Source organism: Carcharhinus amblyrhynchos, chromosome 8 (assembly GCF_965287045.1).
Source record: "Carcharhinus amblyrhynchos chromosome 8, sCarAmb.v2.hapA, whole genome shotgun sequence".
In the NCBI taxonomy this organism is placed as follows: Eukaryota; Metazoa; Chordata; class Chondrichthyes; order Carcharhiniformes; family Carcharhinidae; genus Carcharhinus; species Carcharhinus amblyrhynchos.
In genome coordinates this window covers 9,259,000-9,279,042 of record NC_137331.1, presented here as the reverse complement: position 1 = coordinate 9,279,042, position 20,043 = coordinate 9,259,000, and the positions used below count along the sequence as shown (strand labels likewise).

The window sequence follows — 20,043 nt, the reverse complement described above, 5'->3', positions numbered from 1 at the left end:
CTGGAAATGCACAGAGGCCAGGTGCCTAGCAGGTAACCCACTAAACAGTTCCGCTTAGGTCTCCTGGCCTTGATAGAGCAGCACAGTAGGCTGAGAAAATCGCCCCCAAGATGCTGTTCATTGAGCTTGCATCAAGTCTCATTGGAGGCTGAGGCTGAGGACAGAAAGGTCAGAATGGAGAAAGCTGGAGAATTAAAGTGAGGGGACCAGAACCTCTCAGATCACACTTGAGGACTGAACGGAGGTGTTCTACAAAGCAGTCAGCCTATCTTTGTTTTGCCTCCCTATATGCAGCACTCTGATTGTAAGCAGTGAATACAGTATACTAAATAAAAATACAAGAAACTGGAAGGAAAGTTTGTTCCCTGTATGGTGAGGTGGGAGAAGTTAGAAAACCAGCTTGCAAGGAAAAGGGAGTGGGGACTTGGAGGTGATTGAGGGTGGACCAGGCTATCAGAGAGGGAAGGTTCCCTCCAGCAAGATGAGATGGGAAGGGAAGATGTATTTGGTGGTGGCATCAATATTGAAGGGTGATCCATCAAATACAGAGGCAGGTTGGATGGAAGGTGACAACAAAAAATCCTATTATGATTCTGGAGGGAGAGGGGGAGAAGAGCAGAAATGGGGCAGACATAATCAAGGTTTCTATTGACCCAACTGTTGGGGCACAGCTTGGTTGAGGAAATCAGAAACTATAGCAATGACACAGGTTAACAACCACAACAGAATTGCATCTTTTCTCTATTCATAATCATCTTTTTGGTTTTCATCTTGCATACAAAGTTACTTTCTCCTTCTCTGGAGTGGAAGAAGCCACAAACTCCTGTTTCTGACAACCTAGTCCCTCAAGTCCGTATTAGTTCCAATTTGAAAGACTCAGACAGTCAATCCTAAAAATAAGATTGTCAGGATACACCAGGCTAGCAGTCAAAATGACCCTATAAAAACAACCCAAAGTGACCTGTAAGCAACATGCCTTTCAATTTCCTTTCCTCCTTGCTGAGTTCGTCTAGTCTACATTTTGCTTCTTTGCCAGAAAGGTGAAGTAAAGACAATAAGATCTTTTGTACAAGAGTTACCATTTAGTGAATCAACAGCTTCTTTTGCACCCTTCCTCATTTTTTTCTTCCAATAACTTCAAACTGGAAAAGGTATAAAACAAACATCTGATTTCCCTTGTGCTTGTTCTATGTTGCTGTCCGAGATGAATTTCTGCTCACAAGAATTTCCAGAAAAGATATTTTAAGACTTTCCATTGGAATGTTTTCATTTAAAATTTTACGGTGTTCCATTAAGTTATAACATACCATCAGCCATTTCTCTTGTATCACCCAGCGGTATGCTTGAAACATTTTTATCACTAGCTCGAGGCATGGAAGCTTAATGAAAAAAATATTTCTGTCCAATAGTTAATTTATTCATCAATAGCCTTTTCTTTTTTATCCACATTTAAGTTACACTACACAGTGGGTTCCTTGTGAAGCACGCCAATGACCCCTGGTTGAATCAGTTAGCTTGCTATTCAAAACACTGTGGGGTCCCAGTTCAGCAGAGGCATGATTGTGTGAAAACACTAAGGTCGAGTAGTTCACTATTATTCTCCACTGTCATCTCAAAACATAAACCCTCACTGTCTCAGTTTGATGGCAATTATGCAACACCACAATATTTAACACTGAACTCTTCCCAGTTAATCATAATTTCTATATATACATATACCAACCTATTTATATGTGTGTTATAAAAACTGTTCAGCTAGAGCACATTTCTTGTTCTTCACACTTTAAATATCATACTAACATCTCTGATTCACACTGTTAAAGACAAATAAGAAGCTCTCTTGAAGGACAAAATAGTGAAAATGGCATGTCTACAGCCTTTTGGTTGACCTCTAGACGTTTGCTTACCAGCTAGACTTCAGGACCTTCAAGGAATAAACACCCACACTTTGGGAACGAGACATTAGACCCAAGTTCTTGAGCTGGGATGGAGGTGGAAACCAAGAATTGGGTCGACTCAGCATAGGCAATTTAAGGTCATCTGATTAGAGAACAAAATGTCATTTCTTGACTTCCAGCATTTTGTCAAGACAGGCATCTCTGTAACACAATCCCTGAGATGAAGAATGGGGTCAGGGTGCCTTTCTAATAGCATGTGGAAGTTTCCCTTTATAGTTTAATAGGTAATAAAGCATCACTGTAATATTATGGCCATCGTATCTTTCCAATACCTTACGATGTGCAGCTTAAGAAAAACTTACACTTATCATACACACTACATAAGGTGTCCACAAATATACATACTCTCCCCCTCAGTCCTCTCAAGATACTTTGGCCAAACTTTTGATTATCTAACTTAAGATCATCTTTCTTGGATCAACTCCAATGTTTTGTCTGATTATGCACCTGTGAAGCATTTTGGGGCATGTCAAAAGCAGAATATTAATGCAAGCTGTTGTTATACTAAAATACTTTAATGTGGCGTTTTTAGATTTCCAGAAGGTTTCGATAAGGCGCCTCACACAAGGTTGCTGCGTAAGATTAAGGTACACGGAGTTGGGGGTAAAGTGTTAGCGTGGATTGAGGATTGGCTATTTAACAGGAAGCAGAGAGTTGGAATAAATGGGTGCTTTTCCAGTTGGCAGTTGGTGACTAGGGGCGTGCCGCAGGGATTGGTGCTGGGGCCTCAACTGTTTACCATATACGTAGATGATCTGGAGGAGGAGGCCGAGTGAAGGGTAACAAAGCTTGCAGATGACACAAAGATGTGAGGGAAAGCAAATTGCATGGAGGACGCAGAACGTCTGCAGAGAGATTTGGAAAGGCTAAGTGAGTGGGCGAGGATCTGGCAGATAGAGTATAACGTTGGCAAGTGTGAGGTTATCCAGTTTAGAAGGAATAATAGTAAAATGGACTACTATTTAAATGGTGAAAAATTATAACATACTACTGTGCAGAGGGACCTGGGGTTCCTTGTGCATGAATCGCAAAAACTACATTTGCAAGTGCAGCAGGTGATCAAGGAGGCAAATGAAATGTTGGCCTTTATCACAAGGGGGATGGAGTACAAAAGCAGAGAGGTCTTGCTGCAACTGTACAAGTACTGGTGAGGCCACAACTACAGTACTGTGTGCAATTTTGGTCTCCTTATTTGCAAAAGGATATATTGGCGTTGGAGGGAGTGCAGAGGAGGTTCACCAGGTTGATTCCGGAGATGAGGGGTTTAGAGATTGAGTAGATTGGGCCTGTACTCGGAGTTTAGAAGGCTGAGGGGAGATCTTATAGAGACATATAAGATAATGAAGGGGCTAGACAGGGTAGAAGCAGGGAGATTATTTCCACTTAGAAAGGAAACAAGAACTAGAGGGCACAGCCTCAAAGTAAAGGGGAGTCAATTTAGAACAGAGTTGAGGAGGAACTTCTCTCCCAGAGGGTAGTGAATCTTTGGAATTCTCCGCCCATTGAAGCAGTGGAGGCTACCATGTTAAATGCATTTAAGTCATAGGTAGATAGATTTCTGACCAATAAGGGAATTAAGGGTTATGGGGAGCAGGCGGGTAAGTGGAACTGAACCACTATCAGATCAGCCATGATCTTATTGAATGGCGGGGCAGGCTCGAGGGGCTAGATGGCTTACTCCTGCTCCTATTTCTTATGTTCTTATTATTTTACATGTCATATACAAATAGGGAACAAATATGTTGTGGTAAATGTTTACCAATTATGAATATTTGAACTTTTAGAACATTTTTACATTTAGCAAAACAGCAGCATCTGCTAGATTGTTCCTTTTTTTTTATAAACAATTTGCAGAGTTATCCAACCCCAAACATAATCAGCTGATCCTTATGTTTATTTTTCTATTGAAATACATGAGACTGTTTACTGGCTTAGGGAGCTGAGCTATGGTAGTTATGATGGAGCTACATTAAAATATTACAGCTTGCCAGACTATACAGATTCCTCATTTCAAAGTCCTTTGCGATGCACATTAGAAGTTTTGCCAAAGAACACATTATCTCCTTAAAGATAAAGGAAAAAATTCTCAACAGTTAACTGAAATACTGATCTTACTGAAACATATAAGATCCTGAAGAGACTTGAAATAGTGGATATCAGGAGAATATTTCTTCTTATAGGTATGATGTCCAGTGTATTATGAACTTGCACTCAATACTTGTAAAAACTGGGCATAAACAAGCTATTAAAATGACAGTCAGTATCAATATACAGGCAATTATCTAGTTAAAAATGGTTATTCACAACCATCCGAAGAATTCACACATCACTTTAAGAATGGGCTGACACAAAATGGAATTCTCACAACACCAGGTTAAAATCCAATAGGTTTACTTGGTAGCACAAGCCACTAGCTTTTGGAGCGCTTGGTGCCCCTTCGTCAGGTGAATGGGAGTACTGTTTACAAACAGGTCAAATAAAGACACAAATTCAATTTACAAAATAATGGTCGGGATGTGAGTCTTTACAGGTGATCAAGTCTTAAAGGTACAGAAAATGTGAGTGGAGAGAGGGTTGAGCACATGTTAAAGAGATGTGTATTGTCTCCAGATAGGACAGTTAGTGAAATTCTGCAAGTCCAGGCAAGTTGTGGGGGTTACAGATAGTGTGAAATGAACCCAAGATCCCAGTTGAGGCTGTCCCCATATGTGCGGTACTTGGCTATCAGTCTCTGCTCAGCGACTCTGCGTTGTTGTATGTCGTGAAGGCCGCCTTGAAGAACGCTTACCCGAAGAGGCTGAATGACTGCTGAAGTGTTCCCCAACAGGGAGAAAACACCCTTGCCTAGTGATTGTTAAGCAGTGTTCATTCATCCATTGTCGTAGCATCTGCATGGTCTCCCCAACGCACCATGCTTCGGAACATCCTTTCCTGCAGCGTATCAAGTAGACAATGTTGGCCGAGTTGCAAGAGCATGTAATGCGTACCTGATGAATGGTGTTCTCACATGAGTTGATGGCATCCGTATTGATGATCCAACACGTCTTGCAAAGGTTGCTGTGACAGGTTTGGGTCATTGTTCTCCGGAAGGCTGGGTAGTTTACCCCGGACAATGATCTGTTTGAGGTTGTGAGGTTGTTTGAAGGCAAGAAGTGGGGATGTGGGGATGGACTTGGCGAGATGCTTGTCTTCATCAATGACATGTTGAAAGCTCCGGAGAAGCTGTCGTAGCTTTCTCGTCCAGTACTTCCCTGGAGCGGAGAAGGGTACTCTGAAGGCTATGTTCTGTGTTTGTCTTCTGAGGAGGTCAGTGTGGTTTTTCACTGTGGCGCGTCAGAACTGTCGGTCAATGAGTCAAGCACCATATCATGTTCTTATGGGGTCATCTTTCAGCGTCTGGAGGTGTCTGTTGCAATCCTCCTCATCTGAGCAGATCCCGTGTATACGGAGGGCTTGTCTGTAGGGGATGGCTTCTTTAACGTGTTTAAGGTGGAAACTGGAAGAGTGGAGCTTCGTGAGGTTAGCCATGAGTTTGCATTACAGTGAAGTGCTGAGGTGACTGATAATTATGGAGATGCATGTGTCCAAGAATGCAACCAATTCCAGTGAGTAGTCCATAGTGAGTCTGATGGTGGGATGAAACTTGATGTCATCATATAGTTGTTTCAATGATTGTTCACCATAAGTCCATAGGAAGAAAATGTCATCAATGTATCTTGTGTATAGCATCAGTTGAAGGTCCTGTGGAGTGAAGAGGTCTTGTTTGACAGTTGAACAACAAGAAACACTACAGACAGTTACCTGCAGATCTGACCAAAGAGCACACCCGGCTTGGGTCGCTGTCTGTCTGGAGTTTGCACGTTCTCCTTGTGTCTGCATGCATTTCCCCCGAGTGCTCTGGTTTCCTCCCACAGTCCAAAGATGTGCGGGTTAGGTTGAGTGGCCATGCCAAATTGCCCCTTAATATCCTGAGATGCGTAGATTAGAGGGATTTAGTGGGTAAAATACGTAGGGATATGGTAGGGTCTGGGTGGGATTGGGGTCAGTGCAGACTTGATGTGCCAAATGGTCTCTTTCTGCACTGTAGGGTTTCTATGATTCTACACCTGTCAATTCAACAGACTGATCAAGACCTTTGATCCAGATCTTCAGAGCACCCTCCGTGCTCTCATCCCATGTACTCCCCACGTTGGAGATCTCTACTGCCTCCCGAAGATACACGAGGCAAGGCAAACACACATCATATCAGGCAATGGGACCCTGTGCAAGAACTTCTGCGTCTACATCGAGGGAATCCTGAAACCCATTGTACAAAGAACCCCCAACTTTTGTTGTCACACTGCGGACTTCCTACAGAAACACAGCACATATGGAGCAGTTGAGCCAGGAGCACTCCTTGTCACAACGGATGTCTCAACATTCTACACCAGTATCCCCCACTGATGGCATTGCTGCAACTGCCTCAGTATTCGACGCCAACAACTGCCAGTTTCCAGATGCAATTTTACAACTCACCCGCTTCATCCTGGACCACAATGTCTTCACCTTCAACAACCTGTTCTTCATTCAGACACATGGAATAGCTTTGGGGACAAATTCACCCCTCAATATGCCAACATCTTCGTGCACAGGACCTTCAACCGATGCTATATACTAGATACATCGATGACATTTCCTTCCTTTGGACTCATGGTGAACAATCACTGAAACAACTATATGATGACAACAACAAGTTCTATCCCACCATCAGACTCACTATGGACCATTCTCTGGAATCGGTTGCATTCTTGGGCACAAGACCATCAAGCATGGTCACCTCAGCACTTTACTGTACCACAAGCCCATGGATAACCTCATGAAGCTCCACTTCTCCAGCTTCTACCCCAAACACGTTAAAGAAGCCATCCCCTACGGACAAGCCCTCCGTATACAAAGGATCTGTTCAGATGAGGAGGCTCGCAACAGAAACCACTAGACACTGAAAGATGCCCTCATAAGAACAGGATATGGCACTCAACTCATGGATCAACAGTTCTGACACACCACAGCGAAAAACCGCACCAACCGCCTCAGAAGACAAACAAGAGACACGGTGGAGAGAGAACTCTTCATCGTCCAGTACTTCAGTGGAGCAGAGAAGCTACGACATCTTCTCCAGAGCCTTCAGATGTGTTTACCCACGCCACTGGATGTGGTGAGAAAGCCAGGTTTTTGTCTATCCTTAAAAATCAGCCAAGGGCCAGTGGTGGTTCATCATCAGTTATTATTGGTCAGGAAGCCAGACAAGGAACTAGCTGCATTTCATTGAGCAGATGAGGTAATTAACAGCAATACCTTGAAAGCAGGAGATCCCAGAGAGAATAATCCCCTCTCCCCCACCCACACAATATATGCCACCCCCAGCCTGTTCCATTTTAAAAGTATGCCCAAGAGCCAGCCGCCTCATTACTTGACTACAAAAAAACCTCACAACCTTGTGAGGTTTACTTTAAAAGTTCCTGCCTTCAAATTTAAAGCATCAAAACCATCGAAAAACTATAAGCCTGCCATTTTTGCTAGATTTATTCTCTGTTAAAATTGGAAAAACATTTTGCTTCCATTAACAGACTTTAATAGACAATTGCAAATTGCTCCAGCTTCAGACTCACACTCAAAGTCCCACTGGATAAAAAGTCTTGGATTTATATTGCATCTTATCACAAAGTGACAGGAAAAGATTGGCTAGACCATCAAGTCGGTCCCACAAATGGTTAGCTGCAACATGATAACAAGGCACTTCCTAACTCTCGCAACCCCAGCCATGGAATTTCCTGGGAGACATTAAAAAAAAACTGGAAGCAACCCCAGGGCCATTGAAGGAAAAAGAAACTCCAGAAAGATCCTCTCTGAGAACCTCAGGTGATTGAAACCGGTCTAGAAGATCACATTAATCATGCACATGTTAACTGCTAATCCATGTACCTTCTACACCCTATTATCCTACTCCAATTAAGCATCAGTCCAGCTCTCCCTTTACTTAATGGACAGAGACCTTCAGGGAAACTTCCCTAATCTCCTACTCATAGCAATTAAGAGCTACAGAAACATTGCTGAAATGGGGCAATTATTTACAACAGTTTTGCTAGGTTTCAGGGACTGTACCTCAAAAGATTAGAAACTCCTAATGAGCTATATTACCTTCAAGTGCAGTGGTTGTTCTGATGCAGACAAATGCAGCAGCCATTCTGCACACAAAAGACAGTGCTAGAGATGCTTCTTCCAAATGGCCACATAAAAGAATGAACCTTTCAGGATAAGGAACAATAGCTATTGGATAACTGACCAGCTTAAATCAAAAGGCGGCACAGAATTTTTAAAAAGCCATTCAGTTCATCAAGCCATGCTCCTTATACACCTATGACTGTGTGGCCAAATTCCTCTCAAGCTCAATTTTCAAGTTTGCTGATGACACCATTGTGTTGGGTTGGATCTCAAACAATGGTGAGATGAAGTTCAAGGGAAGAGACAGAGAATCTGGTGGATTGGTGTGATGACAATAATCTCTCCTTCAGTGTCAACAAAACGAAGGAGGTAGTCATCAACTTCAGGAAGCAAAGTAGAGGACATGCCGCAGTTTACATCAATGGGGTCGAAGTAGAAATGATCGATAGCTTCAGGTTTTTAAGCGTCCAGATCACCAACAACCTGTCCTGGTCCCTCCATACTGACACTATAGTTGGGAAAGCCCACCAACATCTCTACTTTTTCAGAAGCCTAAGGAAATTTGGTATGTCCACAACTTTTACAAATGCACCATAGAAAGCATTCTTTCTGGTTGTATCATAGCTTGGTATTTCATTGCTGTCTAAGAATGGATGACCACATTTCCTGCATTACAATAGTGACTACACTTCAGAAGTACTTCATTGGCTGCAAAGTTCTTTGGGATATTCTGAGGTCATCAAAAGAACCATATAAATGCAAGTTTGTGCTCCAGTCTAGCCAAGGGAATGTCTCACAGGTGATCAAAAGTATCAAATAGCAAGGCCTGGTGCCATGCTCACCAATTCAATGGAGAAAGCAGTTTAATAACTTAAGCAAGTTGAGAAGGGTGAGTGCAGTGACAGATTTGCCTCTCCAACACATTATTCTTCACACAATTTATCTTGAAGGATACACCCAGACACCAATCCCTCCCCCCCGTCTATGCTCATCTTCACATTCCCGTTGTCTATTCACATTGCTGGCACTCACTCTCACTCTCGATGCAATACTATGGCTCTTCTTCAATCACCATTAACAATTGTTTACATCTATTTATTCACTGCCATTACTTTCATTCATGGTCTCTTCATTCCATATTTGGTGGACAGCACGGACAGGACAGGAGGAAAAGGCAGACGTGACTCTCTAACCAACATACAACTGACAACTGCAGAGGAGACAGTGGTGGACATCAGTGGAATCTCAAAATGCTGGGGTGTCAGAGATGGGGATGTCCCATCCAAGGGGTGACATTAAATACCAGACAGCTATGTGGCACACAACACTCACTCACTCATCTTAATATGATGGCAGCAGCAAGCAAAATTATAATAGGGAATTCAGGCTCCCAGAGCACCCTGGAAGCTAACTGAATTATACAAATGAAACGACCACTTTTTGATGGCAGAACATTTGATTGGGACACTATCTGCCAAAATGAGAATGGCAACGAGCCATTACAAGTTGGGTAGGGATTCCTCATTTTTAAATTTTTAACTTGTTCCAGTGGATAATTAGGGGTGGGGAGGGATTAATAAATGCCTTAGTTTCATCTCTGATTCAGGTCAACAAGGTTCCACACCTACCTGTCAACAAATTGTAAGTGCAACCCCATGTCCCCAAAGTGAGCTAAATAAATATATGCAGGAAGATTAAATTTCAATTTCTGAGAAACACATCAATTGGAGCTGAACGTTTAGTAGCTGATTCTGAACTATAGGTAATGCTTCATTTTTATAATGGTTTGGCTTCATACACTGGACAGCAATACAGTTTACACAGTATGTATTTGCTGGCATTACAACAGTGACTACATTTGAAAAGCACTTCAATGGTTGTAAAGCACCTAAGGACATCGGGAAGTCATGGACTGCACTATGTAAATGCAGGTCTTTCTTTTGAACAGTCCAAAAAGCGCAACTAGAGAACTTAAAACAATTTTGTCCACGGCACATTACTGTTTAATAAAATCACTCAAATAAGTTACCTGAAAGCACAGGTCAAATAATGCCTTACCTGTAATTGAACAATAAACTATGTGTGGAGCAACCTCCTGTATGTGTCTATAGCCCAGACCCATTTCTGCTAGTTTTCCAGGAACATAATTTTCCATCAGCACATCACAAACAGATGCCAGCTGTGGGGTACAAATCAAAGGCATGTTTTGTAATTTATTACAGACTTTATCCATTAAAAAACACACATATTACATTGGAAGAATAATGGAGAAAAACATTTGAAATAAATATTAAAGGAACTGCATGTCATCAGCTTTTAACCTCTAAACCACTGGTTTGTGCTAATAGTAAAAAGCTGTGTTTGGTTTTTAACAGTTTTCATATTTCTTTCCCTTTCTTTCAGGGATTGCATTTCCACTGTTTAATAATAAACCACAGCTAAGAGTAAGCTAGTCACATATATAAATCAGGATAGTGGACGCAGAATGTCAAACTGAGAACAAAGCTGGAGTGACTTCCAACTCTCAGAATTAGAACTCTCAGAATGAGATTAGCGTTTACCCCGATAATACAAAGTTCTTTACTTGAATTACTGGATCCTAAAAATGCAGCTCGTGCTTAAAAAGCCTCCACTCCATTTTAATCCAATATTTGGTTCAAATCACTAGATAATTCAAACTTTTTTTTTGCTCAAATGGAGAACAATTTGAATATTATGAGAGGATTGTATTACATTAAATTTATCCAACACCTTGGAGAATTTAGCCCCAACATGTTTTTTCACTGTAACTATTTCAATATTACTAAATGGTGAAACAGTAACAAGCCAATGCCAAACAGAATTGGAAGTGGCCGGAACACCTGCAATTAAGTTAGCTTTAGTGAATTACAGAAAAATGACCTGGAAATAGGATAAATTCACAGATTTTTGTATCAGCACAATGTTATCACAATTCGTACAGATCTAAAACAATGTTGTCCAATAGAAATTGCTGACGAGTCACCGGCATAACTAATGTTACACTATTTAAACCAGATGCATTAATTTTGAGAAAACACTTTATACACAATACAGCTAAATATTCTTCCAATGTATATTTATTTAATAACCATTTACTACCATTCACTATGAAACACTGCAACAGTCACTCTCTTTCACCAATTTTGCGATTCTGAAACAAAGTTAAGACACAGTTCATCTTAGTGCAACTTCTAGACTCTTGTCCAGCCATTGTAAGCAGTACTTCAGTGTGATTGCTGAGAATGTTAATTCAGACAACCAGACACATTAGTTGCACAGTAACAATAAAGTAGTGGTAATGCATCTGTACTAGTAATGCAGAGGCCCTGATTAATGCCCTAGGGACATGTTCAAATCCTACCATGGCAGCTGGTGGAATTTAAATTCAATTAATTAATAAATATGGAATTAAGAGTTAACCTTGGTAATGCTGACTATAAAACTAACAAATTGTTGTAAAAACACATCTGGTTCACTAATGTCTTTTAGGGATGAAAATCTGTCATTCTTACTAGATCTGGCATACATGTACACCAGAGCCACAGCAATGTGGTTGATCGTTAACTGCTCTCTGATATGACAAAGCATGTCATTTAGTTACATCAAACCACTTCAGAAAAGTCAAAAAAAACTAGACAGACCACCCGACATCAACCTATGTACAGAATACAACATTAACGCACATACAAAATCCTCCTCCCTAACATCTGGGAACCTGTGCCAAAATTAAGAGAGCTGTCGTACAGATTAATCAAGGAACAACCTGACATAGTCCTACTTAGTGAATCATACCTTCGAGACAATGTCCTAGCTTCCTCCATCACTACCTCTGAACATTTCCTGTCCCCGCTAGGAGAGAGATGCAGGTACAGCGCTACTGGGCAGGAAAGAGCTCCCTGGAAGTCCTAAACATGCATTCTGGATCTCATGAAGTTAGAGATTAAATAGGACACGGGGACTTTCTGCCCTCCCTCAGCTAATGAAGCAGTACTCCTCCATGTTAAAGACCTATTTGAAGAAGCACGGGGGGCTAGTCACCAACAAGAGTGGCTCAGTCACACCACTACTATCCGAGCTTACTGATGGACATAGGGCTTGTAGGAAAGGGAGGAAAGCTGAAAGAGTGAAAAATCTGTTTACATTAATCTCACAAATCTGCCCGTCACAGATGCGTCTGTCCAAGACACTGCTATTAAAAGCGATTACCACACAGGTCTTGTGGAGACATGTTCACACGCTATGTGTACATCCATTGTGCTGAATGAGATCAATCCTGAACAGAACTGGCAACATAAGACTAGGCATCCATGAAGCACAGTGGGCCATTGGCAGCAGCAAATTCAACCATGGTACCTCATGGTCTAGCAAATGCCCACTCTACCACTACTTTCAAGCCAGTGAATCAACTATGATTCAGTGAAAAGAGCAACCCAGCAATCCAGAAGCATAACCAGACAAATAAAAATGAGATGTCAAACTAGTGATGCAGGAATAGGGTGGATCAAAGCTATGCTGCAAGACACTGGCTATGCTGATCAAATCAATGTTCACTGTCTAGTGAATATTAGTGCTGCTATCATTTCAAAAATACTTTTTGCCTACCACACAATTGAGTATCATCGTGTATGAATTTCGGTGCTGGCACAATACCAGGAACACAGGCCATACTTCCTAGCAATTGGCTACTTGAATCAAAAAGTATGTCCCTTTGGTTGCTTGTAACAGATAAAATACAGACCGTGCACAGCCAGCCTGTGTTTGTAAAACCCAAAACAAAATGTCTCCATTTAGACGCGATTCCACAACTGGGCTGCATCTGCTAAATGATCCTGAGTGCGCTAATAGCTATACCAATTAAAGATAATCAATTGAGCTTGAAATGTAGCTCATTTATACTTTCTGTAAGTGTCACACATTCATATACAAGGACCCGCACTCTGCAAACAAAAGAAATAGGTTTAAGCCTTGTACCTTTTCTGACTTATCTGAAAGCCTATATTCTTTATCGCTTTCTCCATGACAATGCCTCAGCCAGTGTCGACCTACCAACAATGCATAAAAATATTTGCATGCATGCACAATAGTATCAAAATCATCTGCTCAATGATTATGTCTGTTGCTCCTTTGTTTATTTAGTGATCAACAATCCAATTAGCCACATCTGGATTCCTGATTAGCTGCAGCTGACTAGTGGCCAATATACAGGATAACAGTGATCTAAAACACAATGCCAATGCTACCTGTGGAATCGGCAAAATAGTACACGACAAACTATCACAGGTTTTCACAGTAATACTTGCAAGACTGTACAGGCCTGTGGTTAACTAACTCGGCATTTAAATTTCCTCAGATCTAACTTATGTAACTTACATTTTTTTCTGCAACTTACAAGTTCCTCCATAGCACCATGAAATAAAGATCTCAACAACATATGGCACATTTTGTTTTCGCTGCAGCCTGCAATAACTTTCTCATTCTTGTTATACTATTTCAACCCATTAAATTAATGATATAACGACTCACATCTTGAGCCAATTTGTTTAAATTTAACAAAAGAATTCACAAAAAGACCACATGCCACAACAGACCAAATCTAGAACTTAAAAAATAGAATGAATGCTTTCTTCCACTCCATTTCAAGAATCATCACAAGCCACAAGTCTTCAATACACATTGAACAAAAATAGGAATGCAGTCACTGGTTAGATCTTGCATTAGTCAAACAGGTCACATTCAAATTAAACACATCCTTGAATGCATTCTCTTTCTTTTGACATTATAGCCACAACACTAAAAGAAAGTTTGTGAAAATTCCACTGACCCACAATGTAGAAATCTTGTTTTCCCAGGATTTGTATTATTATATTGCTGCAATCTCTATAATTGAAATGCTACACATCCTCTGGTTTCCACCACTAGATGGGAGTCTCAAGCACAGAGTGCCCTGGCTTTTGTATGCATGGGCATTTGTCTGCACTGTACCATGAATCTTCCAGGGCCAGCTCCAAAATTCAATTCCATATTCACAATTTTCAGAAATTTCAAGCTGCTAATCCTAATTGATCCAGGCCAATATTCAACCTCAAACACCATCAAAATAGATAATTAGGTCATTTACCTCCTCGTTGTTTGTGCTTCTTTGTTGCCACCTCCCCTCCCTATGTTACATAGTGGTTAGTGCAAAAGTGTTTGGGGGAACATCCTGAGGTTGTGAAAAGTGCTACCGAAATGCATGTTTCCCTTTATAGCCAAATATTTATCTGCAGCTGATATTAGCAAGTCCTTTTCAAATTTCCAGGCTTGTGGAAAAAAAACCAAGACAAACAAGAAACATAGGATGGAATTCTCTGGTCTCGCTAGTGGTGGGACCCATTGCAATCAAGAATGTAAAATTTGGTATTCCAGCCAAAACTCCACTCAGCAGCTGGAAAATCGCAGTTGCGAATAATGAAGGAAGATTTTGGCCATAAGTATAAAATGGAACTGTAACACCCTGTGCCCAGGGATCATATTGCTATGGTTCACAGACAGTATTTGGTCAAGGACTGTACTTTCAACACGTCTGCTCTCATTTCATAATACCAAGCACACATTAATGATCCACCACAATGGTCTCTGTGCTGTAACACGATGCAACTTTGTTGTAACTTCAAAAATGGTTTCGAAGCTCAAGCAGAAACCAATGCCACTGCAATATATCCTCAGGGCTGAGAGCTACTTTGGACAGCACATTTTCAGATCTGGCCACCTGCAGCTTATGAAAATGAAGGTGGAGATGAAATGGGGGTGACCTCCAGACAGTGGAGCAGGACCAACCAAATAGCGTGTGCGCGCATGCATGTGCACGAGCAGTGAGAGAAACAGGGCTATTGGGAAACCAATAATGATAAGACATTCTATCATTAGGGGAATAAACAGGCATTTCTGCAGTCACAGATATGATTCCAGGATGATGTGTGACCCCCCCCCCCCCGCCAGTGCTGGTATCATGGATGTCACACAGCCCCCTACTATACTCCTTACACACCTATGACTGTGTGGCCAAATTCCCCTCCAACTCAAATTTTCAAGTTAGCTCATGACACCACCATAGTGGGATGGATTTCAAATAATGATGAGACAGTACAGAAAGGAGATAGAGATTTTGGTGAACTGGTGCGATGACAATAATCTCTCCTCAATGTCATAAGAACATAAGAAATAGGAGCAGGAGTAGGCCATCTAGCCCTTCAAGCCTGCCCCGCCATTCAATAAGATCATGGCTGATCTGTCGTGGCTCAGTTCCACATTCCCACCCTCTCCCCATAACCCTTAATCCCCTCTCGTATCAAAAACCCATCAACCCGCGTCTTAAAAATATTTAGCGAGGCAGCCTCCACCACTTCAACGGGCAGAGAATTCCAGAGATTCACCACCCTTTGAGTGAAGAAGTTCCTCCTCAACTCCGTTCTAAACCGCCCCCCCTTTATCTTGAGGCTGTGCCCCCTAGTCCTACTGTCCTTTCTGAGCGGGAAGAGTCTCTCCACTTCTATCCTATCCATCCCATTCATCATCTTATACATCTCAATGAGATCTCCCCTCATTCTTCTAAACTCTAACGAGTACAAGTCATCAAAACGAAGGAGATAATCATCGACTTCAGGAAGCGTAGTGGAGAACATGCCCCTGTCTAATCAATGGAGATGAAGTAGAAATGGTCAAAAGTTTCAGGTTTTTAAGTGTCCGGACCTGTCCTGGTCCCCCCATGCCGACATCATAGTTAAGAAAGCCCACCAATGCCTCTACTTTCTCAGAAGACTAAGAAAATTTGGCATGTCAACTGCGAGTCTCACCAACTTTTACAGATGCACCAGAGAAAGCATTCTTTCTGGTTGTATCCTGCTCTAGCCAAGACCGCAAGAAACTACAGAAGATTGTGAATGTAATTTATCGTGCAAACCAGCCTCTCATCCATTGACACTGTCTACACTTCCTGCTGTCTCAGAAAAGCAGCCAACATAATTAAGGACCATACACCCCAGACATACTCTCTTCTACCTACTTCCATTGGGAAAAAGGTACAAAAGTCTGAGGTCAAGTATGAATTGACTCAAGAGCAGCTTCTTACCTGATGCCATCAGACTTTCGAAAGGACCTACCTCACGCTAACTTGATTTTTCTCTACACCCTAGCTACGACTGTAATACTGCATCCTACACTCTCTCCTTTCCTTCTCTATGAACATCTTTGTCTGTGTAGTGCACAAGAAACAATAATTTTCACTGTATACTAATACATATGATAATAATAAATCAGTTATTGCAAAGCACTGAGGGAGAAGGGGCAACAGACAAAGGTCATGGTCCATATCGCTACCAATTATATAGGTGGAAAAAGGAACAAAGTCCTGTAAGCAGATTTAAAGGAGGTGGGAAAGAGACTACCAGGCATGACCTCAAAAGTAATAACTTCTGGATTATTCCTGGTGCCATAAAGTAATAGTATAGAAAAAATAGATTAATGAGTAATTGTAGAGATGGCACAAAAGGGTGGGCTTTACGTTTCTGGGACACTGGAATTGACTTTGGGGAAGGTGGGATGTCTATAAGCCAAACAGGTTGCATTAAATCAGAACCAGCACCAAGGCAATTTCCTAGTGCTATTGGGAAGGGGTCAGATTAAGTTGGTAAAGGAATGGGAACCAAGATGTTACATTAGAAAGGAGAAACAAGGCACAAATAGCAAATAACTAAAGAAATAAGAAGGTATAAACTGGAGCCAGACTAACAGGAAATATAATATGATCTCAATTAGGTTTACAGGTATGTAAACACACAAAGGTGAATATACAAGGTTGGAGAGCTGGTGGAGCAATTAGACATATGAGAATATGGTGTTGTGGTGAAGACAGAGATCAGGTTCAAAAAAGGCAGTAGTGCAAATTAAATATTCTTAGATACAAGGCGTTCAGGAAAAAAGTAGAAAAGGAAAGGAATGAGGGAAGGTTGTAGTCTTAATTAAGAATGATATTACACTGCTGGAGAAATAGGATGCTCTGGAGAGTCAAGGAGAGAATCTATTTCTTTGACTTAAACATTCAAGTGGGTGTATTCTATGGTGACAAAAATGGACAAGATACAGAAGAGTAAATTTGCAGAGAAGTGCAAAATCTATAGTGTAGCGATAACAGGAGACTTTCATTATCAGAATAGACTGGGATAGGAATAGCGTAAAGAGTAAAGAGAGGGAAGAGAAATGCATTCCAGAGAATTTTATTGATTATGATGCTTCTGGCCTATTAAAAGAGGCTTTGCTGGATCTGGTTCTGGGGAATGAGGTGGGCCAAGTGGATCAAATGTCAGTGATCAAAGGACCATTCACGCAGTGATTATAGCATCATACAGCCTAGGTTATATACATAAAAGGATAAAGAGCAATTTAGAATAAAAATGCTCAACTGCAGAGGGTCAATTTTAGTGGGATCAGAATGGAATCAAAGTTTGACGAACAAAATAAAGCAATGCCCTTAAAGACCAGATGGTTCAAGTACATTCACACATGTTGGCAAAGGAAGATGACCAAAGCCAGGGCTCCCTAAATGACAAAAGTGATAAAGAATAAGGTTAAGTAGAAAAGGAAGGGGGAGGAGGGGTGGTTAAATGACATACTGAATGGGCTAAAAATTGATAATGAGAAGGCATTAGGAAGATTGGCAGCACTTAAAATTGATAGCTCACTAGGGCCAGATGGGATTTGGAGGGGAGTAAATATGGAAATTACAGAAGTAGTGGCCATAATCTTCCAATCCTACTTAGACACAGAAGGGTGTCTCCAGAGGACTGGAAAACTGAAACTGTTATACCCTTGTTCAAAAAAAAGTACAAGAATGAATCCAGCAACTACAGACCAAAGCCAGTCAACTTAACCCAGATGGTGGCAAAAAGTTTGGAAAAAATAATCTGGGACAAGTGTAAATTAATTATGGAAAGCCAGCACGGATTTTCTAAAAGCAAATTGTGTTTAATTAACTTGACTGAGTTTTTTGATCAGGTAACAAGAAGGTTGATGAGGATAATATGGTTAATGTGGTGTAACGCTAACATGCTGTCCCTACTATCTTCCACAGGAGTTAATCTCTGATGGCAGTTTACATCCCACCCCAGGCAGACATGAGGATCGCGCTGGATGAAATATACACCACTACGAATAGCCTTGAGATGAAACATCCCGAGGCCTTGTTCATTGTGGCTGGGGACTTCAATCAGGCCAAGCTCAAGAGCATACTACCAAGTTACCAACAACACATCTCCTGTTCCACCAGAACCCAAACATCCTAGACCAGTGCTACACAAATATCAAACATGCCTACTGCTCTATCGTCTGCTCACACTTTGGCAAATCAGACCACAAGGTTGTGCTCCTGCTCCAACTTACAAACAAAAACTGAAGCGGGAGAATCCATCAAAGAATGTCATGCTATATTGGTCTGAGGAATTTGATGATCTCCTACGGGGTTGCTTGGAGTCAGCTGGCTGGTCACTAGTTAAAAACTCTGCGACTAGTCTGAACGAGTACGCCACTACAGTAAGTAACTTCATTAGTAAGTGTGTAGAAGATTGTGTAAAAAGTCTGACAACACCAGGTTTAAGTCCAACTGATTTATTTGATAGTAAACTCACAAGCTTTCAGGGTTTGTCCCTTTGTCAGGTGAGTGGAGAGTTCTGGCCTCAGACACCACATATAAAGCACAGATAGTTTATAGATTACTGATTAGAATGCGAATCTTTACACCTAACCTGCTGTTCAAGTCCTAAAGTGACCGACAATGTGAGTGGAAGGAGCACTGATCACAGGTTAAAGAGATGTGTATTGTCTCCACACAGTACAGTAAGTGAGGTTTTGCAAACCCAGGCAAGTCACGGGGGTTACAGATAGTGCAACATGAACCCAAGATCCCTGTTGAGACCGTCCTCATGTGTGCGGAACTTGGCTATCAGTCACTGCTCAGCAACTCAGTGCTGTGTGTCATGAAGGCCGCCTTGGAGAATGCGTACCCAAAGGTCAGTATTCTGTAAACCGTGTGTGACTTTATATGCCCTTCTCTGATCAGAACCTTCCACACACCTGACGAAGGAACACCATTTCTGAAAGCTCGTGGGATTACTATCAAATAAACTGGTTGGACTTTAACCTGGCGTTGAGAGACTTCTTACTGTGTTCATCCCAGTCCAGCGCCGGCATCTCTACATCACGAACAGTGATATCCATAGCTTGCTGAAGTCCACATCGGAGGCGTTTAATTCAGGCGACACTGATCTATACAAGAGAGCCAGATACGATCTAAGGAGATCCAAAAGATACCAAAAGACAGTACTGACCAAGCTAGAGTTCCAGGCTAGCCACACAGACCCCCGCCGACTATGGCAAGGTTTGCAAGACATAACAGGCTACAAGATGAAGGCACATAAAATCGCCAGCTCCAATACACCCCTCCTTGATGAGCTCAATGCATTCTACACCCGTTTTGAATAAGAGGTCAGAGAGAGCGTGCCTTCCACCCTGGAAGAACTATATTTGGGGTCACCACTGCAGATGTCAGAGCAGCTTTCTCGAACATCTCGAACGGAAAGCGACTGGCCCTGATGGGATACCCAGATGAGCACTCAGGTCCTGCGCGGATCAGCTGGTGGGGGCATTCACAGACATCTTCAACGTCCCTTTACAACAATCTGAAATCCCCTACTTGCTTCAAGAAGACGATCATCATCGAAGTACTTAAGAAAAACCAAGCAGCATGCCTTAATGACTATCAATCAGTGGCTCATAATAATCCATCATTATGAAGTGCTTCTAAAGGCTAATCATAGCACAAATCAATTCTAGT

General features: G+C 41.6%; 1 protein-coding gene across 2 annotated transcripts in view; it reads right to left on the bottom strand.

Annotated features, from left to right (window-relative positions):
* The window catches only part of sugct (succinyl-CoA:glutarate-CoA transferase), a 463,614-nt gene that overhangs the window by 393,019 nt on the left and 50,552 nt on the right, over positions 1-20,043 (bottom strand). For both annotated transcript variants that reach the window (XM_080193630.1, XM_080193629.1), the window contains exon 6: positions 10,218-10,338. In XM_080193630.1, coding sequence (XP_080049756.1) covers positions 10,218-10,338 — 121 coding nt within the window. The remainder of the gene's footprint in view (positions 1-10,217; positions 10,339-20,043) is intronic.